The sequence below is a fragment of the Hydractinia symbiolongicarpus genome, chromosome 8 (genome assembly GCF_029227915.1).
Source record: "Hydractinia symbiolongicarpus strain clone_291-10 chromosome 8, HSymV2.1, whole genome shotgun sequence".
Lineage (NCBI taxonomy): Eukaryota > Metazoa > Cnidaria > Hydrozoa > Anthoathecata > Hydractiniidae > Hydractinia > Hydractinia symbiolongicarpus.
The window spans coordinates 27,101,043-27,125,787 of record NC_079882.1 but is presented as its reverse complement, the minus strand read 5'-3'; the positions used below and the strand labels follow the sequence as shown (position 1 = coordinate 27,125,787).

General features: G+C 34.6%; 3 protein-coding genes across 3 annotated transcripts; 1 reads left to right on the top strand and 2 right to left on the bottom strand.

Moving 5' to 3' along the window:
• Positions 1-730: 730 nt before the first annotated feature.
• On the bottom strand, positions 731-24,409 carry LOC130655240 (sushi, von Willebrand factor type A, EGF and pentraxin domain-containing protein 1-like). Its single transcript, XM_057457970.1, has 35 exons — positions 23,647-24,409; positions 16,945-17,100; positions 13,463-13,621; positions 13,188-13,376; positions 12,845-13,018; positions 12,101-12,292; positions 11,541-11,801; positions 11,216-11,467; positions 10,938-11,141; positions 10,419-10,663; positions 9,996-10,275; positions 9,456-9,617; positions 8,898-9,059; positions 8,661-8,822; positions 8,224-8,393; positions 7,912-8,091; positions 7,497-7,833; positions 7,256-7,423; positions 6,840-7,045; positions 6,477-6,726; positions 5,912-6,154; positions 5,728-5,838; positions 5,388-5,546; positions 5,035-5,151; positions 4,813-4,935; positions 4,512-4,634; positions 4,267-4,440; positions 3,864-4,037; positions 3,507-3,686; positions 3,205-3,378; positions 2,609-2,782; positions 2,359-2,532; positions 1,736-2,071; positions 1,145-1,339; positions 731-941 (listed from the first exon to the last, which is right to left on the bottom strand). The coding sequence occupies exons 1-35, from the start codon at positions 24,323-24,325 to the stop codon at positions 787-789; spliced, it is 7,200 nt and encodes a 2,399-aa protein (XP_057313953.1). The 5' UTR covers positions 24,326-24,409; the 3' UTR covers positions 731-786.
• LOC130655248 (EF-hand calcium-binding domain-containing protein 11-like) lies at positions 17,346-18,284 on the bottom strand. The gene has a single exon (XM_057457981.1). It carries the CDS (start codon positions 18,244-18,246, stop codon positions 17,794-17,796), a length of 453 nt encoding a protein of 150 aa, XP_057313964.1. The 5' UTR covers positions 18,247-18,284; the 3' UTR covers positions 17,346-17,793.
• Positions 19,759-22,742, top strand: LOC130655242 (lysosomal cobalamin transporter ABCD4-like). Its single transcript, XM_057457973.1, has one exon. The coding sequence runs from the start codon at positions 20,128-20,130 to the stop codon at positions 21,910-21,912; it is 1,785 nt and encodes a 594-aa protein (XP_057313956.1). The 5' UTR covers positions 19,759-20,127; the 3' UTR covers positions 21,913-22,742.
• Positions 24,410-24,745: the final 336 nt, after the last annotated feature.

The window sequence follows — 24,745 nt, the reverse complement described above, 5'->3', positions numbered from 1 at the left end:
AATGTTTGTACAACAGAGCTGTTTTATGTTAAAATTTGCACGATCTGGTTGTGTTCTAAAAAACGTTTTCCCGGAAAGATCCAAAATATAACCCCAAAAAAGGTTATATTTCAATGCACGTTATGGTGAAATTCCACTTAAAAACGGTATGGAACGGATCGGAACAGTGATTTCTAGAGTCTTATTGGTTGTCGAACTTTTTCCGTTTCTATCCGTTGTGATTCAAACTGAAAGTTAAGACCATTTCAACTTTTCTTACGGACAGGAACAGAAAAAATAATAAAACAAAACATTAATTAGCAGGTACTCAAAAGTATTTTTCTTGTTCCGTTTTTTCTGCTTTAAAAAAAAATCAGCTTAAAATATTGAAAAAACATTCCTTCTTGTTTTCATAAAATTTTAGTTGTGTAACCAGAGACCTAAATGAGTTGGGCTGTTTATGATCCCGCCAATCTGACGAAGTTAGGGTTTCGTACAGGTTAGTACATTGCACGTATTTTTTTTAAAAAAAAAAACCCGTTTATAAAAAACTAGAGGTTAGAGCTCCCAAAAAATAAGAAACTTTCAATATTGAATTTTGTAGGCTTCAAAAGCTAATAAATGTAGTATCCCATGAAATATATTTTTTATGAACCCTTTGTCGAACACTTAAAAAAACTGCCAGTACTAAAGGTTTATCAAACCTTGGACTTTACAAAATATACATGCTTCTAATGAAAAATTACATCTATCATTTTTTCTATTTTATTTCATAACATAACAAAATAAAGCATACATATTGGAAATTTAACTTGTGATTCCACTATCTTTTACAAGCGTGGCTTTGAATCCGTTTGCTGTAACACCGGAATCCGATTTAAATCTCAAATACATAATTTGATAAGAATCGATCCTTAAAAAGCTTCCTCGGTTGCCGTAATATGTGCCGATTTTATTTGCTTCTAGAAATAAAACCATAAGCTCATTTTCAAACAACGCGGTTATATCTTCATCCGCATAATTACTGTTGTAGTTAGCCATGTAACGATAAATATACTAGTGCTTGGGTGTGTAGGAATTTTCCGTTTTCGGAGGGGCAGAGAAGAAAGGAATTATTGCAGTCTGCATAACCAATACTGTGAAATCAGTGCGCAAGTTTACTTACTGGTCAACTTAGTTACCGAACTCCATGCCTCTAATACATCATGGCTATTCGCAGTTCTAAAGCGCTCGAATTGGAGTGATAATTTTCCTTGCGGGATAACTATTTGCCACGTACATGTAATGCCATGTGGATAATTCGCTGGATAATTAGGTGTCTGAATGATCGCCCCAAATGATGTGATATGCCCTCCGCAGGCTATAAAAAGCAAAAGAAAAAAAACAGTTACACGTCTTTTCATAAGCAACCCAAAGGACTAAACAACTGGTCAGGCTCAAAATTTCAAACGTAAAGACACTAAAGCTTGCATCTGGATAATCTAACAATATGTAAAAAAAACAGTTTTTAAAAGAATGAAGTCGTTTTTGTAATAAATAAGATCACTAAAGTACAACAGTTCCTTGGCAACTAAGAATGAAATGAAAAAACGAAGTTGCTTATAAAGAAAGTGTATTTAGTTGGCATTTATTTACGGTCCACGGTAATAAAAACACGTACGGTTTTTTAGGCCGATTGTATTGTTTGTATTGCTCATACAAACTTCAAAGAAGTTATGCCATCAGATTTCTCTCAAATTAAAACCGTAACACTTACATGTTTCAGCGTATGTTGCAGAGAAACCATCAGCGACATTTTTTTGATTCGTGACAAACCTGATGTCAACTTCGTTGCTAGGTGATGTGATTTGTAACGGTTTAGACAGAGTACCAGATAACACCATCATCAATGCTTTGCTTTTTCCATCGTACAATTCCAGACGATCGTCACCTTCTGCGGTTACCAATGACGACACGGTAAAAGCAACCTGCTTATTTGTTGCTAAGACAACTTTCCACCGACAATATTCGTTATTGCCATACGAGTTTGGATAATTAGGTGACGTGATGCTTCCACGTGGTCCTACTAATTTATCTGCTCCACACACACCAGCTAAAAATGTTATTTTTAGTATTTTATACGCCGTTTATTTCTTAGAGGTAAACGACATTCCTTGTGACGTAATGTTGTAATCAAGTATCAATAGAAAAAAAGAAACATTCACTCAAATTTGCCAAAACTTTTACAAAAAAAGAATATAGTTAAAAAAAATCATTCCAGTGCATTTAGAACTCTGTATGGTCCTCCTTTTTTACCTACCAGTACGCGCGCATGAACAGAAATCCGCAAACTTTAGGAAACATTGAAAAGTCAACCATATATAACAGCCTTTTCTTTACCTTGACAGGATGGTACTTGATCACTCCATCGGCCATCTAAACCACACATCAATTTTCGTGCTCCTTTCAAAGAATAACCCGCCTTGCAGTCATACACAACTGTCGAGTTAACAGAGAATCGGTCGCCGGTAATTTCACTATGCGTGGGTACTGAAGGTTTACTGCAAGTAATCTCTATATAAACACAACAGAACGTTTGTAGTTAGGATGTATACAATGAAAAATATAAAAGAAAAAAAAATATAGCTACCTTGACAAACTGGAACAGCGCCAGTCCATCTGCCACTCAACATGCATTTTCTTTCTCTATCTCCGATTAAGCGGAACCCATTTTCACAAGAATAAACCACTGTCTTTCCGAATGAATAATCTTTACCAGAGATGCCGCCGTGTTTTGGTTCCCCAGGGTAACCACAACTATTCCCTAAAATTAGATCTATCTCTATAACGATAGCCGCGTACTGTTCAAAATAGTTGCATCGCAGATTTGTTTCGGACACCCACAACGTAATTTGAATACTTCGTGCTAACAGGCGCACAAAAATGCACGAAATAGGCGTTATGTTGAGGCTAACAACTAGGCCTAAATAACACTGAAAGCATATCTCCGATACTCCTAGCTTCTAGAAACGTTACGTGTTAGGGGTTTATTAAGACCTTTTATTAAGTTTCGGACCTATTTTGTCTTAGAGTATATTTCAGTCTAGGGTCCTGGAACTTATCAAGTGTCTGTGATAACAAATGAAATGAAACATTTTTGCAATGTTATTGCAGACAAATAACAGAATTAAATCGAGAATTATAAATGCTATTTCCCATTAGGGACACAAACAAGATATTACTTACACAAACATGTAGGCGCGATACCACTCCACTCTCCATTTAGCTGACAAGTTCTTACAGGAGGTCCAGAAAGTCCATAACCAGTATTGCAAGAATATTTGATCTGAGCGTTGTATTTGAAAGATAAACCAGTTACTGCTCCGTTTTGAATAGGATTGGGACGACCACAACTCACCTCTAAAAATAGGTGTAAAGTGACCGCACCTTAAACCGTTGACAGTCAGTTATTCCTGTTTTCTCACAGCTTTCCGTTTTCCTCACTTTGATTAAAAAAGGGGCTGGTGGCCACGTTATAAATTACTTACCAATACATTTGGGTGTTTGTCCTGACCATTGTCTGTTCGATTGACAAGTTCTATAGTTGCTTGATTTATCCGCTAACATGTATCCCTGGTTGCACTTGATAATAATAGTAGCTCCGAGAATCAATGAAGATCCAACAACTATTCCATTAGAAGGTGCAGCCACGGATGTGCAGTAGGATGCTGTAGATATTAAAAAATATATTTAAGAAATAAAAGATATATACTTGTCTTGATATGCCACCGGAAAGAAATGTAACCGAAAGATAGGCCACTGAAAAGAAATACCACCCAAAAAATGTCACTGAAAAAAATGTCACCGAATAGAAATGTCACCAACAAAACTTTTTGCATACTCACGCACGCATCTTGGTTGGGAACCACTCCAGCTTCCATCTTTTCTACAATTTCTTTTAGCATCACCAATTAATAGAAAACCCTTCAAACATGTAAATGTATATGTGCTGTCCTCGCCACTTCCTCGCTTTGAAGCTTGCCCGTTGTAAGGACTTGATAACGGACCACAGGTGACAGCTGAAAATTTGAGTTGAAAAAGTAAAATCATCTGCCTAATTGGAATTATTTTGTCACTTTTGTCAGACAGGATTTTCCACCGGCACGATGTAATATTGGAATTTTGGAATAGCACAAAAGAGAAAATTTAAGTCTGAAAGTGTTACCTTAAATAACCAACTCCAGTCCAATTTACGCGTGCTTATAAAAAACGTAAAATATAATTACAAACAATACTGCATTCACAAACCTTCACATAATGGTTCAGTACCAGACCACTTTCCATCAGCACCACACGTTCTTTCTTCAGGGCCGTTCAATCGATGATTTCTATCGCAGGAGTAGGTAACTGTCGTTTCGTATGATCCATAACCCTGCGACACTTTTCCATGCGATGGTGCGCGCAATGATGGACAAGCAGCGCCTAAATTTTATGCACTAGATGAGATGTTAAAAATGCAAAAAAAAAATAATTAATAATAAATATAAACTCACGGATGCAAGAAGATTTGTCAGCGGCCAAGTAGAAACCAGGTCTGCATAGACACTTAAATCCAGCCCTGGTATTCACACACAACTGTTGACAATTGTGAGTATTAGAAGCACATTCATCGATATCTAAAACAGAAAAAACAACTTCACAATCCTTCTTTAATTTGTGGACAATACTGATAGCACGAATCGGCTGCCGTAAAATAATAAATAAATACCGTGGGCGTCTAATTTTTCACCCTTTGAATGTGCTGTGCACTAGAGAGGGGTTTGGGTGTTTTGGGTCTGGATAGTGTAAACTCACCTTCACACGACCTTTTATCAGCGCTTACTCGATAGTTAGTTCTGCATTTACACGAGTGACTGCCGTGAGCATTCATACATCTTTCTTGACAGTTTCCATTGTTCAGTGAGCATTCATTCACATCTACAAAGCACAAACACGTAAATTGTAACAAGAAAACTTCCTTCACTATAATAACAAAAAATATCCTACGCACAATCGAGAAAAGATATTTATTCTTACCCACGCAAACCGTGCCTGATTTTGTAAACCCAGGGTTACATGTACATTTATAGGAACCAATCGTGTTCACGCATTTGTGTTGACAATTTCCATTGGACGTTGCACATTCGTTGATATCTAAGGATAGAGTTTTGTGTTATTTAAACAGGCTACTTATTTCTCGATTTGACAGATTATTTATTACAAATCATCTTTGGAATTGAAGACGTTGGTGGTTAAGTAACTATTTATTTTAAACCTTTCAGACCGAATTTCGCTAAAACGTCCAAAATTCGAAAGATTTCCCCCAATAAAAGAAGTTTCGTTACTATATTTAGACAACAATGTCTCAATGTTGTAACAGAAATACTCACCAATGCATTCTGGGATAGGATGATTAAATTTTCCACCCGTACACCGCAACTGTGGCTGTCCGCTCAATGTATAACCAGAGTTACATGAAAATGTGAAGGTAAAACCTGACGTTGACACATGACCATTTGCAAATGTATTGATTGATGCACAAGCAATCTCTAAAACAAAACATGCACAAATAAACATATGAGAATGTCCTCTTAAAAAAAAAGAGTAACAGCTTTATATATTGTCTTTGCCTACATTATTGACATAAGATAACAATTTTCATTCATACTTAAGCTAAAACGAAAGCTAGCTTGCAGTACGACCATAAAATATTTGAAACTACATATATACCCTGTTCACAATTTCTTCCTTTATATCCATCATTACAACGACATGTGAATCCGCTCAGAGTTTCAATACATTTTCCCCGTCCACTACAACTTTTAGACGTACAGTCACTGCCTACAAAGAATAAGCAAAAGAATCAAGAAAATAATAAAACCCCACAAGACAGTTTCAACAATAACAAACTTACGTCCGGAGTAAGGACATTCGTATCGAATCTTTACAGTGGTTGGACATTTGTTTTGATTATTTGAATCGAATTTCTTCTGGTCTGCGTTATTACAATGAAATCCATTCGTTGTGCATTTAGCGTCAATTAAGTTCAATGCATTTATGTTTTTGTTATCCGATGTCATGCACTGCGCGGAAATTGTTCGGCCAGAGCAGGGCGACGCTTGGTTGGAGGTCCACGAAGAGAACTTAGTGTTTGAAACTAAAGTAAGATAAAAAAAACTATTTATTTGTGTCCAGTAACGAGATTACAATTAGGAAGGGTTATTTTCGTGATTTTGATCATAGAAATTTAGAACATAGAACTAATCATAGAAAGGTTAACGAAAATTGCAAATAGTATCTGTAATTAAAAAAATTCACAACTTTTGCGAATGGTGAAAATTTTCGTAAATTTTCAGAGGATATATTTTCGCAAATTGTAGTGAAAGCAGCAAAAAACCGCAAATAATAATCTCGTTAACCATTGTTGCGTAAAGATGGTATTCCTGAGAATTTAGCGATGTAAAAATGTTGATACTTGCCTGAGCAGAAGTCTGTCACCTTCTTCACCTCATCTGAAAGAGTTGCATAAAAATCAGGCCATGCTATTGTGTTGCCTATCACGTGATCACATCGGTGAGCTGAAAGCTGAGTGACGTCAGAAGGCCATAAAACATAATTCCACACGTTTAATTGCGACAGAGATCCGTCTAAGGCTTCACCAGCACTAAAATTTCTGCCTACTTCATCTTGCTCTTGGCCCAAGATAAATACTCCACCGGAGGGAATATACTAAATTTGGTTTAAAAATAAATAAATATGAATTTTTAAGTTTAATCTAAAATTATGGTGTGAATAAAGTTTTAATATTTCAGTAAGAGCGTAAGAAGTCTAAATATATGTACCTTTCCTTGTTTGAAACCCACTCCCTGCGACACTGGTAAACCATCTTTATATGCTTTATACGATCCTGATCTTGCGGACCAAGAGACAGCAACATGATGCCACTGGTCGTCAGCAACAGAGATATTTGTCTCCACTTCTTCACCCATTACAACCAAAAGAAGATTGTTGACGTCACGAAGGGCTAATGCATTATCCATGGTGTTGGCTGAAAATTATTATTCCGTTATTCCCGATTATGACATACCGCACATAATAAGAGCTGATAACGTCTCAATTTCCAAATACCGAATACTAAAAGTTGCGGTCATTGTCAACACCTGTGAGTGTTGATTAACAATTGCTTCAAAATAGTTTTATACATGGGATGCTCAAAAAACATATAAATAAACTTGAAAGACAAACAAAGTAAACTCACTATCGTCGCCAACAGCATAAGACAAAACCGTTCCGGCTTCGATGTCCTCAGAAGAAGCTTTCACCCAAAATGCAGCGGTAAACTCGCTCAGGTCTCTGTGAAAAGACGTTTCTGCGTACCCTTGCACACCACGATCGAAAACAAGATCGAAATTGTCCACACTTCGTCCTGCATATATTACACAAGTTAGTTGATAATTTGATAAAAACATGTGGATTTGTTGTAAAATTTAAATCCCTACGTTTCTCGCAGTTAGTTCCATAAAATGTGGGTGGACATTTACACTTGAAACCGTTTACTTTATCTTCGCAGATGGCACCATTTCGACACGGATTTGACGCACATTCGTCTTTGTTGATTTGACAGCGGTCACCAGCATAGCCAGCTGGACAGGAGCAAGTAAAGTCGCGCACGCCATCGACACATACACCGCCGTTCAAACATAAATTGTTCTTTTCACAATCATCAATGTTGTCTTCGCATCTTGAACCGGCAAAACCGGGCTGGCACACACAACTGTAACCCCGATGTGAATCTATGCACGTAGCGCCATTTAAACATGGAGAAGAAGCACATTCCTAAATTAAAGAGGAATCAATCGTGTCCTTGCTTGATTTATTCTGTCAAATATAAGAAGACATAACATAGTTACTTACGTCAATCGTTCGTTCGCAAAACTTTCCTGTCCATCCTGCCCTACAAGTGCAAGCAACGCCTGATGGTTTCTCGTAGCAAGTTCCACCATTTTGACAAACCGAAGAATCACAACTGCTTTTTTTCTCAGAGCAAAATTTTCCATACATATTTCGCGGGCAAACGCAAGCAAATCCGTTAACCTGAAATTGTTTTATAAAATCACTACCAATTAAACGAATACGAAACTAAACAAATGATTGTTACCGTTCCTTCTTGACATTAATATTTCGAAGGCAAATAAAAGTTCGTTTTAAGAACTTGCGACAACCTACCTTATCGACACATTTGGCATCGCCGTAACAAGGGTTACTAACACATTCATCTTTTTCCTCCTCGCAATTCTTTCCACTGTAACCGGGTTTACAATCACATGTAAAATCATTCCAACCACTACGACACGAAGCTCCGTTGAGACAGGGCGAAGAGATACAGTTGTTAATTACTAAAGACAATATCTCGTAATAAGTAACAGGAGGTTTAACGAATCTCGTAATAAGTAACAGGATGTTTAACGAATCTCGTAAAAAGTAACGAGAAGTTTAACGAATATCGCAAAAAGCAACGAGAAGTTTAAAGTAACGAGAAGTTCGACGTGATTGAGAATCGATTTCAACGTTCCAGTACCTTTCCATCCCTTTTGTTCACGTTATATAAAAAATCAAAACAAATGAGGATGAGGTGGAATAAAATCTAATAGTTAAGTGTGTACCTTTGCATTCCGTTTGTTGTACTGCACCCATACCATGCGTAGAAAATTTTCCTGAGCATCGCATACACTGTTTGCTACCTTTATTGGGTTGGTAAAATCCAACTGCGCACGGAGAGCATGGCTCCACACCTGTTTGTGAGAAAGTACCTCGAGGACACAACACTAAAGAAAAACATATTAAAATATAACACCAAATAAACACAAAAACAAAAGGAGTAATGAAATGAAAAAACTTACTTCCGCATTGGTTCAATCTCTTACTCCCCGCGTCCAAAGTTGTTGTGGAGCCTGGACACTGGTGACAACTTGTACCGTAAAAGTTTGGTTGGTAACTTCCTTTTTTACATGCTTTGCAATTTTCCAAACCAGTAGAGGAATACATACCAGGTTGACAAGGAGCTAACAGAGTTAAAACTTTCTTTAAAAAACTCCGGTTAACTCGAACCTCGGATAACTCGACCCTTTTTTCGTCGCTTTAACTTGAACTATAATCTCATTTTGGACTAAATTTGACTAAACGGGGGCTTCTTTTAATTTGAACACAAGTCGATTTTCCTCGGTCCCTTGGAGGTTCGAGTTACCGCGAGTTAACTGATTATATTATGTATTGTTTAAAGTAAATCAAAAGAAAAAAATTGTGCAGACCGTTTTTCAAAAAAGAAAAAAAATTGTGCAGACCGTTTTTCAAAAAGGAAATAAAATCCAAATTTCTGCAGAACTAACTTTCGCGAATATTGCGTTTCTCAATAATTTTTTCGTAAAATAATTTTCGCAAAAAACTAAGTGATGGATTACCTTTGCAGTGTGTAGAATTAGAAGTACCAATTGACATCGTAGTTTTGCCTTGTGGACAAGCTGAACAACCGAGTCTACCAGGATATTCCGTGTATGTTCCTTTTGGACATTTTACGCACTCTCTCAATGCTGTGTCAAAGTAACTTCCAGCAATACAACTGACTAAAAATTATGAGAGAACAATTCCATCAATGTCGGCCAAGTTCAATTTCCGTAGTGCTCAATAATATAGTCAAATCGAAAGACACTCATTAGGAAACACACTCGACGAGCACCTAACCAAATCGTTTACTAAAATGGGGAATGGGTTGTATAGTATGTTAGAGTTTGTTAAAGTTGAAATAGAATGCAACCAAAAAAGTGCAAGTCATTGTCTCTTCAAAATATGTCAGAATGTAAAAGCAAAGTGTCTCACATGGCCCAAATAATTTTAACAATGTCAAAATCGTTCCATAAGCTAGGATACCATAATCATAGAAAACCGAATCTGTTTGTAAAAAACTAACAACTACCTGTGAATAAAAAGTATAAAATACTCACCACATGTTTCTTCAGCTTGAATCTGACCATGTACTTGCTTCTTGATTGTGTCATACACCATACCTTTTAAACAGACACCAGTCACTGAACCAACCTCCTCGACATGGTCAAGAACAAGAGAATCTTGGTTGATTTGGATAACTTTGACTTTACTGGCAGCAGATGATGAGTCTTGTTTGATGTTTTTTACATTGCCAGATAAGTGCTTTACTGCGGCAGTTTGTGTGTTTTTGTCTTCTTTTGAAAGGATTTCCAAATCGATTTGAATAGTCATGGTGTTCTTGATAAAAAAAGTAAAAAGTGCATGCAAATAGTCTTAAACACTTTTAATCTCCCTTTAATATTTGTAAAAAAAATTGCAAACTTTGTGCAGCTGTATAGTGGCACGTCTGTCAAATCTCTTTAAGTGTAAACTAAACCTACCGTTGCCCCTCTCTTTCGTCTACCATTTACAGCTTGTGTCTTACCGCACTTGATCTGCACGTTATCTGCTTTGCAAACTCTTCCATTGGCAGCATTTGCACAGCCTCCCTCATTGCGAAGCACCTTGTCTAATATTTTGACAAAGTTGTCGGCGATTTGTTGCCTGGCTTGTATGCTGTCATGACAACTGCCGGAGAAATAAAAGAATTTCATCTTTTGTGTCATACCTTCTTGACGCTGCATTGCTAAAAATATAAGTACGCAAAAAAATTTGGAAACGGAAAGCAGTGTATCCAACTTTCAACACAGAAAATTGTTGCTATCGTTTTGCTGAGCATTTAACATAGCAATAATTTGGTAAGCCGTCGGCTAGTTAAGTGGTTATTGAGCTTTCATCAGACACATAGGAGCTCTCAATGTAGTAGGACATTCTTTGCCAAATCGTAGTCAATGAACAGGGAATTAAAAAATCGCCTGGATAAATAATAAAACCAATAATAAAAACAATGATAGCATTACCTGTGCAATCTGGCCACATTAGTGGAAGATTTGGTGGCAACGTCATCCAGAATCCAGCCACGCTGCAAACATATGTTGGAGCTTTTGGTCCATTGAAGTCGTAAGGATTCTGACAACTTACTGTACACAAATGACCATATCCGCCAACAAAGTTACAACCTACAGCACCATTGATAGGGGGATCTCTTGCTGGACAACTCTTTGCTAAATCAGATAAATTGAAATATGATTTCTCTGCAAGTGTAAAACCAGAGACAAAGAGAAGTACAAACACCTACGTTCAACCTTAACAAAAAATTCGCAAGTTGCACGATTGCTCGACGAATCTTCAATAGTGTATTCTATCTTATTAGCTGGACCAATTGGAAACGTTGAAGGATTTTGATGTGAGTTGTAAATCAGTTTAACACTACCAGAATTGTCAGTGTAGCTTGGTTGGTCCCAGCTGACACGTTTACTAGTGTCTGATGCACTTGATGTTGTGGTTGGAAGATCGCTAGGACAGTATGTAAATTTTGGTAACTCCCGATCTAGAATCGAAAATGAGGTCATGAAAAGAATGTAAAACTAATGAGAAAATCAAAAAAAAAATTTCAAACTTACCAATAACTTCAACACGAAATGTGCAGGAATCTGAATTGCCAGCAGCATCGACAGCTGTAAAATTAATGAGTGTTACACCAATTGGAAATTCATATGGTGATTTAATTGTTGGTGGGTCTTGGTAAATTACAATGTCATCTTGGCCAGTAATGGAGTTGTCGCGAACAGTGGGTTCTGCGTAAGATATTTCTTTGAAGGCTTGACCATCTTCCGTTTCAGCAGTTACATGTTCAGGACATATTATTGTAGGTGGTGTCAGATCTATATAGTATGTACCAAATTGTGATGTTTACGAAAAAACTTTATTTAACAGAAAGTATTGTTTGAATATGAATAATACTTTTGTTTATAAAAACTTTAATAATTTTTAGGAAATTTATAAAATGCTAGTCGTTAGCCCGTGTAAAAATCCTCGGGTTCGCCCGTCCTTTTTATACCGCATTGCGTGCGTCTTGCTACCTGCGCAGCTAAGCTACCATTTTGCGTGGCAGACAGACGGACGGACGGACGTACAGACAGACGGACGTATACGGCATTATAATATAGATATATTCACATACCTCTGCACATTAGTTCGGTTCCACTCCACGTTCCATCATGTAAACAAACTCTTTTCTGGTCACCAGATACAAATTTAAAACCTGACTTGCAAGAGTATGCGCATGCGTCATTAAAATTAGTAGTTGCTGTTAAACATTTCACTGGATTGATATTCACATTATCTATTTTTCGAACTGTTGGACAAGTGATTACTAAAAAGATTGAAACACATTTTTGGTAATTTATGAAATATCTATTCAAATAAGTGTTGCCATCCCTTTAAAAAAGCACCTAAATTCCTGAAAAGTACCACTTTTGAAGAAAAGTGCGTACGTGGGACGCTGGCCATTTTGACATTATCAAATTACAACTACTTTGGCAGAGGACTACTTCATTTTGTAAATTGTCGTGTTGTTTAGTTATCCAGACGTAGTTAGAGTAAAACCTCTCAAACTTGCAAGGGAGCTGAAAGCTTGTTCAAGATAGTGTATGTTTCAGATATAGAATATCCGCGATAGAGTCTCTGTATAAAAATTTCTTTTTTACAATTTAAAAGCTCGGGAGATTTATTAAAAAAAATGTTTTAGAAGGATTGTTATGTATTAAACAAGTGCATTCAAAAACTTGTTATACTCCTCTGAAAGAGTACCCTAATGTCATTGAAATAACAGCATTAGTAACACTAAATCTAGTAATAACCTCTCACATTAAGTTAATTTTCAAAAAAAAATTATTTTTACTTTAGTAAAACAGAAAAGCATTACTTTGACAAAAAGGCAAGGCATGACTCCACTGTCCATCAGATCTACATTCTCGTTCATTTGCACCAACTAATGTATAGCCTTGATCACATGTGTATGAACATTTATTTCCAACGCCATTACCATTACACATCAACTTCATGTGAGGAGGGTTTGGTGGCCATTGGCATTTCGTAGCTGGATATTAAAATTCAAAAACAATAAATAAACAAACAAACAAACAAACAAGCAAACAAACAAAAAAACAAACAAACAAACAAACAAACAAAGTATATTTTTTATAACTTAATATATTTATTCAATTACATAAATACATTTAGGCAGATCATTGCAGAGTATAACTTACGAACACATTGAGGCATTGGCATATTCCATTTTCCATTCATTTGACAAGTGAGTTTTCTGCTGGAAGCTACTTCATTTGCAATATGATGGTTTGAGTTGCAGACAAATGTACAAGTCTCTTTAAAGAATTTTCCACAGGATGACACTTTGCCATTACTGATATGGTTTGGTAATGCAGGACATTGTACAGCTAAAGCAAATCAAAATGCTTCAATATTAAAACGCTTTTGCAAAAAAAAACAAATTTTACATATTTTTAATTTCGTCTATGCTTACGTGTACATGGTTTTCCCAAATTTGGATACCCAGTAAATCCAGGTAAACAAACACAATCATGAATAGATCTTGAACCAGTGACTTTTGTAACTGACTTTGGTGGACAAGGTTTACAAGGATCTGGTGATGAGTAAGTCTTGTACGTTCCAGCTGGGCAACCTAAAGGGAAAAAATTAATGGTATGAGAATTTTTTAGAAAATCTATTATACATTCTATGTTATTTAATCAGGAGATAAACAATTGGGGAACTCTCAATCAAATGTTTTAGTAAATGTCTTGTAACTCATAAAAGCAAGTATTTTGATCACTAAAATTTTTATTGCAAAGATCAGATGTGGCCATTCTTATAAACAAAAAAATAAAACAATAACTTGCGTCTTAGATAGTGTATATATAAGCCTGTTACTTTGCCTTGCCTCACTTTAGTTCGAATTTAACTTCTGTCTGAAAGACAGAGATGAAATGTTACTGCAGGTGTCTTAACGCAATGAAAACCTTTTTAGCAACTTTTTCATCTTTATGGTTTACCTTTGCATATTTTAAATTTTCCTTTGCACAGCTAAAAGCAATGAAACTGGCTGAACTTAAGGATAAACAAGGAATGATGAATAGCTTTCGGCGAAACAATTAGAAAGGTAAATTTTAGAAATCTGGTGTACTTTCACTTAAGAATTGGGTTAATTAGATACATATTGTGGTTTACTTCAATAAAAGAGAAGAAAATGCAGCACATTATTTAGAAGCATAAATACTCATATTATTTAGAAGCATAATTGTGAAAGGTATATATGGTTTAGAAATAGAAACACCCTCTGGGAAATACATTTTTGGAAAGTTGTAAATAGAATTAACAAGAGAGTATGTTGTTTTTAAATCTGAAGTTCTCCTAGAAGTTTTAATTTTAGAAAGTTTTTATTTATCAATGAAATAAATGGTTTAGAAACTGAAGCCCCATTATTTATCAATGAAATATATGGTTTAGAAACTGAACCCCCATTGGTACTAGTACTACCTTTGGGAATTCAATGGGATATATATAGCAAGATCTAGTAGAAGAAACATACGTAAGGAATGTGTTGAGACAAGAAGTAGTTACAAAAGTAAATCACAATATTTTAGGGTAGAAAAATGAAAGTGTAACTGGTGTAATAAAGCATTGGTCAACAGACAAAGCAAGTCCCACTGTTGGTTTTAAGGGGTATGGAATGGGTAATAATGATGATACAGATCAAAATAATTTTGTTTCATTTACAGAAACTGATGCTGAGGTTAGATTATTTTCAGGTTCTTACTAGTTGATGAACAGTAATGTTAGTGTCTGGAAGTTTTATAATTTCCTATAATGAGAATAAGAAGGACAATGAAAACTACCAGATAGTGCGTTGCTTATATTTTTAGAATGCAGAAGTTAGCAATGCAGAAGTCAGCAATGTGTAAACCACCACACTCAAAAGATTTACTAAATTAGTGAGTTTAGCAGTGTCAAATAACATTCAGACATCAGTTATCCATCAGTCTATTTCGACTAAATGAATATTACTGAAAAAAATGTTTTTTTTAACCCATTGCTTAAATTGACTGGTCATAACTGATCTCTAACTGTTTATTATGAGTGCAGATTAGGTCAGTTCACCTAAACCACTAGCAAAAATGGCAAAAACAAAACCGTAAACAAATGAAGCATAGTTTAAACCGTACATTAATTAATTTAGTTCAACCTTCACATTTTCTTATAACAAATGTTTTTGTTCGTATCTTAGATAAAACAGCAAAGCTCAAATACTCCAAAAACTTATTAGCAAATACTTTACTTAATTTAAGCAGTTGACATAAAAATGAAAAGTAAAAGGTAAAGTTTTTACCTTTTTACCGAATTTGATCGACTCAATATATATCTTACCCATTTTCTAGTCCAATCACAAGTTTGTGTTATATTTTGTTGACACTTTTTTGGCCTGTTTTTATAAAACCTCACAAATTTTTGTAACTGATCCCTCATGAAAAATGGTTTGGTCGTGTATAACAGTTTTACTCATTTTCTATGAATCCATGTAAAAGTCCTTAGTAGTCAAAATTTATATTTTATATAGATATACCACTACCTTACTTAATTCAACCTATTTTAAATGCTATGTCATCTATCACTCAAATATGTGTTACATGTGGAAAATTAAAAAGTCATAGAAATGGATGATAAACTTATTGCCTATCAAGTAATTGGAATAATTATAAAAGGGGTTACAGTACTGTGAAAAGGTTTGTTAACATCGTGTTCATGTAATGAGCATGGTGCACACGAACCATGATAAAATCGTGGTCTTTATGTATAACAAACATTCAAACATTCTATCGTGGCCACCACGCTAATATTATTATCTCCACGAAGGATCGTGTGTCCCACAATTATTTTCGCAAGCTCCACGATTTTTATAGCCAGTATAATTTAATTCTTTTCATAAAGTCTTTCATTAAAGTTAATTTGTTTGTGTCAGGTTTTATCAAATTAAAGATATTCGTAGTTTTTGCTTGGTGTATACTTTTTCGTCATGGACGCGATTGTTTTCAAAGTCTAATGGTTTTAAATGTTGAAATAATTCTAGAATTCCAGTCTGTCCGTGTTGTTTGTTTTGTTTAGTGCCAGGTTTAAATTAGATAAACTGAGTTCTTGAAAAATTTTCATAGACAAAAAACATCTCTATTGTACATTGTTTATGTAATCTGATGTGATCAAATTTCACACTAACCAAATCACAGGAAAAAAAATTGACAATACTGGAATGGTAGAAAAGATGTATCACTAGTTAATTTTTTAAAAATGCAGATTTTTTTGCTTTCTTGTTTTTGCTATATTTGCATTTGTTCTTTCGTTTGTGAAAACTTTTACTGAAGCCACAATGTGTGATGTGCTCATTATCTGACTTCTTGCTCATGGTCATGCATCATTTAAATTACAATGTTACATAATAAAATCATGTTTTATAAAGATAAAATGGTAAAAATGCAGAAGAACGCTATGATAAGTTTATTTTTATCAAAATAAGTGAAGATGCACCCTTACTTTTACCCTGAATAAAAAAACAAATAAAAGTGAAAATGTAAATGTAACTTTATGAGTGAGTGTGTTATTTTAATAAACCTAGAGAGTTCTTTTACACAATAAATTATGTATGTCCGGAAACACACTCAAGAGTTATTTTGGAAAGTTTTGCAGGATAAATGTAGTCTTTATAATTCGTTAACAATTAAAGAGCAGCAAGAACTTGTATTCAGGCTTTAACATTGTATAGTTTTGGTTATACTTTTGTATTTTGCGTTATGGCATTGAACTATATAAGTATATTACAGAACTTAAAAAGTCTTTTTATGTTTTTTAAAAGCTCTTTATTTTCAAGATATTTGATAAATATTTCAGCCCCTTGAATCCACAACGACATTCAGCTTACAAATATACATGAGTAACCATAACATAGATTTTACTTACGATAACATTTGCCCATAAGGCCAGATCCATAATGTCCAGGAGGACAAGCACAAGTGTAAATACCACTTATGGTGCCACAGGAACATCTTGCTTTTGGATCACATGTAATGCCACACAATGATTGGTCAACAGTTTTGTACAACTTCTCAATTTGATCTAAAATTATATTATTTAACTAATAGTTAAAAATACACTAAAACAGTTGGGAATTCCAGTGAGTGTTCGAGGAAGCGGTGGTTAATCAAGGCATTGAAATTGTAAAACATTAAACAAATTCACAAACTATTACAGAAAACCCAGGTTCAGCATTAAAGGTTTTGAGTAAGTCCTACAGAACTCAGGATGTTTGAGGTCAAAGAGAAACTTTAATTTATATACCTTCTATGCTCATAAGGTAAAAAAAAGTTGAAGATCAAAATGACTATTTTAGGGGCTGCACTGCTCAAAAAATTGGGAATCTTTGCAAAAAAATGTGAAGTAAATCTTACACATCAACGTTAGTACTGTTTGGTGCTTAAAATACTCAAGAATATTCACTCTACATATATTTATACATACATTAATAGAAATCATTACACACAACGTAAAATCACGCATCATTCAGTGTTTAAATTACCAGGTTAGGAATCACAGATCAATTTTGCCTACTAAGTGTAAAATTCAAAAATCATAACAAAATATGGCGTGGCTTCAAAAGAAAGTTTTTTTTAAAAATTTATAACGGAATAGGGTGATGTTCAAGTCTTGAAATTTATAGATGTTTAGGCTAAAAACTATTTTATAGTTACATATATAGTTTTAATTCTGCAGATCACTTCTGACATATAATTTCAAACCCTTTGCAGTTTGTTAAATCTTTGTTCTCATCATCAACTGAAAGTCTGCAAAACTTACTCTTCCATCAATATTTCTGTCTAACTCACGAAAACATCTTATAAGTTTGTTATCATCAAAATGTTTCAGCTTCATATTAACAGCTCTTTTAAAATCTTTGAAGTCAATAAAGCCTTTGCACCTTGCATCAAAATAATTGAATATTTCTCGTATTTGTTCATCTTCATCTATTGACTTGAATCGATTTGTCATAAGCGTAACAAAATCAATCTTGTTTAAACCATAGTGCTTGTGTTTTCCATTTTTTAACTCGCTTCCACATTTCCGTAAAACTTCTTTTATTTCAATTGAAGATATTTTAAAGCCAAATAGACATAAATATGCTATTTTTAACTCAGTTTTGTCCAGAAAACCCTTGTTTTCTTCATCAACAAAGTAAAATACTTTTTCTATCTCACGTTCGTCCATACCTTTCTAGACTTCAAAGTTTAATAAAATTAGGAAAATCAACCTTTTTAGCCATTTAATGAAAAATGAAACGGTTGGGATAAAGAGGTTGAGATTATGACTTTATAGTTAATGCACAGGGACCTTTCAATCCTCAAAAGGCAAAACTTAAATCTTTTAAATGATTATATTACAAATAACTAAATATGCAGGCAAAACTAAGAAATATGTATATTATAGTTATAGATTCCAAGTTTAGCATTACCTGTTGTTTTTTACCAATTTTTTCATCTTTTACTATGATAAATCACTCAAAGCATAAAATAAAATGCAGAAGAGCAGTGTTTAATATTTAGGAAATGAGCCATATGGGAATATTATACTTTCATGTTTTTGGTAGACTTGAACATGTGAATCAATAACATGCTAAATTTTTATGTTTTAAGAAGATGGGAATAAATTCAAATGTGCCTGCGGCCAAAGCCTTATCAAATCCACCATGCTTGAAAAAGCAAATGACTTAAACTCCACAAATTAAACGGTGCATCAAAACTTACATTAGAGCGAACTTACTAAAAGCAGTAACTACCTAAACCACCTGAAACCATCACATTCTTTCTACAATATTATTGTTTCTTCTTGTCTTGCTGAACATATTTTCTTTTGTGTTGAATGCTATTCTAATCTATTTCTTTGCAATCACATTGAGCAGATGGAAACAATTTGCTTCTGGTAACAGAGCCGTATTGAAGGTATCATTTGTAGGCATTATTTATATGTAATTCACAACCTAGTGCACAGGACATAATTATTAATTGCTCTTGAAAATGTTAAAAAAAAATTTTTCTCACTACTGCCACTCGTTTTATTATACACAATGTGATTGCTAAGATAAAAATGGATAACAAAATTATAAAAAAACATCAGAAAAGAATCTGCTGCAGATTGTTGTTCCTTTTTACTTGTATTTTAAAACTGGGCTTATGGTAGTTTATAACTATATATTTATACAATGAAAACAGTTTATTTTTATTCTATTATTTTTACATTTATTTATATGTAGGTGGTTTAAAGTTCTACTAACAAGGTTTTTACTTATCCGTTATTTAGTTTTATTAGATATCCACGTAGATGGTTAGAGCCGAGATTGTGGGAACAGGTAGTTTTTTCTAATTTCAGCTTGTTTACGCTGGTTTGAGGTGGTTACAGGTTGTTTCAGCTCGTTTTAGGTTGTGCAGGCAGTTACTGCTTTTAGTAAGTATATACAATGTGTTGTTAGAGAGGGTGGGTGTCTAACACTGATGTTTGTGTGGCAAAGAATTACAACAATGGTTGTGTACATAGTTGTAGTTATAGCATCTTGAGGTATGTATGAATCTCTTTATGTTGTATAGCTATACATGTAGATACATAAAGCCTTCATAAAAAACAATTCTTTTTGCCACAGAAAGACGTTAAAAGATGGGGCTAAAAAAACAGGTGGTGCAAAAAATCTGGCAATAAATAGAAGATATATAACTGTGGCACCTTGAGTTTGGACAATCCGCACAAGGTTTATCCTTAGCTATTGTAATTGTTATTGTAATTGTTTATTTTATATCCTTGATTAACTTGCGAAATGGGGTGAGGAGGGGGAGGGAGATGAGGTAGATAGACTTGACTTGAAATGACTTGAAGAGACTACAGTAGTAGTTATATAAAACAAATCTTGAGTGACCTTCTTATAAATAGACCTAAATATTACTCATTTATATCTAGCTAACTGGCTTATACACAATTATTTCATGAAAAACACACAGTGGTCGTGGTAGCGCCAACGACAACGAACAATTTTGTTTTGTTGTGTTGGGTATCACGCTTTAAAATTCGGACGTACAAGGAACGATAACATAAACAAACAAAATGGTTCCGACGGAAGCAACGTGCACAAACTCGAGCAGACGATCATACAAACTTGACAAGGTGTGTTTGCGAAGATTTAAATCATGTCTCGTTATTTTATTCCAATCTTGTCTATCAAACTCCACTATGCTGTACATCCTTCTACTTGGAATATGCTTAGGACAGCAGCTTGTCGTGTATAACGTGGGTCTGCTTCCAAGTGAGTTTATAACTGTTTTAGAGGGTCGAGACAACCGAAACTTCAAAGTTCTTCTCATCAAAGCGTTCGCACTGATATTTTCCGCAGCGATATATAAAAGTTTAGTAGAATTGGTCTCAGGATATTTGTATTTAACATGGAGAAAATTGTTGACAAGTTTTCTTCATCGAAAGTATTTTTTTAAATCTACATTTTATCGCGTAAATGTATTGAAAACAGAAATAGATAATGTTGATCAAAGAATAAGTCAGGATGTAAACCGCTTCTGTCTTCAGCTTAGCGATATATCGCCAAAGATTGTCATATCCCCATTGGTCATTATTTACTACTCTATTCAATGTTTTAATTCAACTGGTTATGTTGGACCGTTTGTTATTTACACATACTTTGTAGTCGGTACAATAATAAACAAACTAATCATGTCTTCTATTGTAAATTTGATATTCAGACAGGAACAATGTGAAGGAGATTTCCGGTTTAAGCTTACACAAATCAGATCATCTGCAGAGTCCATTGCACTTTTGAGAGCGGGAAAAAACGAACTTCAAAAAGTTACTACCTTTTTCGAACGCTTATTTAAGACCCAGAAAAAAATAATACACTCGGAACTTTTTTTGAACTTTTCTACAAATCTTATCGATTATATCGGCTCTATACTGAGCTATGTTGTCATTGGAGTCCCAATACTTTCTGGAAAATATAACGATATGTCTGTTGTTGCGTTAAGTGCGCTTATTAGCAAGAATGCATTTGTTTCTATGTATCTCATTAGCTGCTTTAGTACCTTAATCGACCTTTCGTCACAAGTTACAGATTTGTGTGGATATGTACATCGAATAGGAGAGCTAATAGAGGTTTTAAAATTACAAAAAAGATGGTTCCAGACTCGACATATTCAAGAAATAAATGACGAGTTTGAAGGTGGAATCTTACTTAGTCTTAAAAATATCACTTACACCGCTCCAAATTCTCTTCAGATACTTGTCTCAGACTTATCTTTAGATATCAAAAGAAATAAAAATATTCTGATAACAGGAAATACAGGTTCTGGAAAAAGTTCGCTTCTTCGTATACTTGCTGGAATTTGGAAGCCAGAATCTGGTATTATTCAACAGTCATTTGTTTCGGAGGTCACTAATGTTCTTTTCTTACCTCAAAAACCATTCCTAACAAACGGGTCTTTGCTTGATCAAGTTGTTTACCCTGTTTTAAGAAGTTCGATACAAGATTACGAATTAACAAGAGATAATGTGGAGAAAGCTTTGGAAGCTGTAGATTTGTTACATTTAATTGAAAGGGTTGGGGATATCGACGTCGCGCCTGAATGGTGTTGGGCTGACAATCTTTCTCCTGGTGAAATACAACGAATATCATTCGCTCGACTATTTTATCATGAACCTGTGTTGGCATTTCTCGATGAAGCTACTAGTGCACTCGGAATAATAGAAGAAGAATGTTTTTATGTCTATTGTGCGCAGTTGGAAATTACTGTGGTAAGTGTTGCTCACAGAGAAACCTTAAGAAGATTTCACGACTTGTGGTTAAATATAAATGGTGATGGAACATGGGATTACACAAATTTGTAAATTCCCTGTATCGAAAATCTACAGGTTGTATTTTTTGTTGTTGTTGAATAGACCCCTCGTTTTCACCATAATTAAGACTTCGCAAGATTCTTGGCTGCGTTACATTGGGGCCAAAGTTAAGACACCAAAACTTGTGGACGAGTTTATTATACTTTATAAAATCCCTTCTATTAAGCGCTTGAAAGTATCAAGCCATCAGGACTTAAATAACGAACCATTTATGGTAGTATTATTTGGAACAGTCTCAGAACAAAGTAAAAGGTCATTCGCTCCAAGAACGAGTCTTTTTCCTGCTAGTAGTAAATAGAAAAAATGTGGGGATTTTAGGCTATATTGTGGTAATTTTTTTGTTATAAATGTTTAAGGTTTCTATTTACGTTTTAAAGTAAGTAAACTTTCATTGTCGCGAAAATTAATTTTTACGAATTGATCATGTTCAAGATATTTAGCAAAAAGTTTTTCTCGCAAATCTACAGGTTGATTATAAATTTTATTTATATACTTAAAAGAGAAAATTCACAACAATCTTTAACGACTTTTTACAACATTTATTTTTTTGTTTAGTATATAGTTTCATTATTGTTCACGTAATTGTTTTATCTTTATATGTTAAACAGAATCTTCCAGTTACGATATCGATTTTTCGTATTCTTGTGTAAGTCTCTTTAAAAGTGACTCGAGTTCACCCCCAACTCTCGTTTGATCTTGCGTTATTGATATTCTTGGTGTTGATTTGGTGTTATTTTACGTTGATATACGCTTTTTTACATTTGTAACAAATTTTCAACGTTGCTTAAGTTCTTGTATTTTACATAACAACTGCGGTTTAATTGTTGTTGTTTTTTTGCTATTTACAATCAGTGATAAAAAATTTGGTACTACGGCAAAAACTATTAACTCACCGATACTACATAGCCGACACGCTTCGAAAGTGCAACTTTTACATGTGCGTGGGAACTCTCGTTTTAACATGCCATAGTTATGGAATAATCCACGTCAAGTGCCAGGAAGTCCGAAAATATGGGAAAAAGGGTGTAGAGTTTGGATTTAACCAAAGAACATAAGATACTAATTGCGCTGTGAACATTGATAAATGAACTTTAACAAGTTCAAATTGCAAAATCTAATATAGAAATAGCGAAGATTACTACTTGTGGCGATGGACTTCAAAATTTGCACTCAAGTGCCCACATTTCTTGTCACCGTTTGTACTTGGAAAAATCTAATCCACGTGTTTGTTTGCTCGGTTACTCAGTCCAAAATCTTAAAAACCATTTAAAAAATTTTAAAAAAATATGAAAATTCCTAGACAACTTTTCAAGGTCTTTTATATGAATAACTTGCTTTTTCGCAGGATGTAGATTTAATCATGCTTGCTTACAAGAATAATTAACTATTGTTTTGTTTTTTTGCTTTGCTTTGTTCTTTAAATGATTTGTCTCGTGTTTCTTATAAGATGTTAGGTATGAAAATTTTTGAAGCGCTGTATTTTTTCTTAAATCTCATGACTATTACTATGTTGTGCAGTGAGATATCGATATTATTTTTATATTTTTGACAAACCCGACGCAGATCTGCATTATACGAAAGATTTAGAGAATGATTGTTATGTTGCATGTTATTTGAATATCGACTAAAAACAAACGTAATTATGAAATTTTTTTTGGTTTCGCTAATTTTACCTATCCCCCCAATTCTGTTAATGTAGTTAAAAGGTAGCGAAAGATTTCATACCTCCTCTTATTCTGGTAGCCAAACTTGCAAATTCAGAAAAATCTCGAGCTACTATAACATTCGCTTCTGAGCCAGAAATCATTTTTAGTTGATATTTGGAAACATAGCCAACTCCAACGGAAAAGATTTCCACGTCGTATTTACTGCGATCTCTCAAAACATTGGCAGTACTGTAGGGTGACCCTCCGTAGTTCCAATGACCATCAGTCAGCAGAAACACAACAGTGTTTACATGCGTTCGCTTCACTTTGTTAGTGTTTGCTCCATCCAAAATTTGCTTAGCACGAGCTAGAGCTCCTTGCATGTTAGTAGCACTGCCTTTTCTATGTTTTACCCTTCCAAACTCCTTTGTGAACGTACATTTATCTTTATCAAGATAGCTATAGTCTATATAGTCAAGTTCTTCTTTCACATGTCTGCCGAAAGACACTACAGCGACTCTTGAAGCGATAGGTTGCACGCTAATCTCACTCAGAAGAGATTTTATAAACTCCTTTTCCGTATGAAAACCACTGTCGCTGACACTTCCAGAAACATCGAGTAGAAATATTATATCAGCCTGACTATTGTTGTATTTCTGCTGAAATTGATTTAATCTTTGAATTCTCCAATCACGACTGGCAAAAATGCACCTAGCAGCGCTAACAATAAGCAGCAAGGCGAATGGTATTGATCCCATGGCAAGGTTTCATGTATACATACACAATATAATTTTAATGCTGGAAGGTTTATTTTTCATCCATCAAATGAAGAAGCGGTACATAATATGAATTATAACTGTCCGTTGGTTTTGTTTGATCAGATTGTAAGCTGTGAGTACATCGCCTCGCTTGCAACAAACACATTTAATGAAAGATCACACAAAGTTTGTAATTTGTTTGTACATCTGTCAGCCCCAATTTCGTGTCGCCGGTTACACTATGTTTTTCTTGCAGCGAGTTGGTTGATAGATGCACGCCTGTGTCTAAAGCGTGTTGTCATGTTGGCAACAACAGAAAAGCATTCGCGAGATAGTACTTGAAAATTAGTCTTAAATTTTTGACCCATAAAAATGTATATGGAAAAATATTAAACGACAGAAGTAGGACACTCTAGCAAG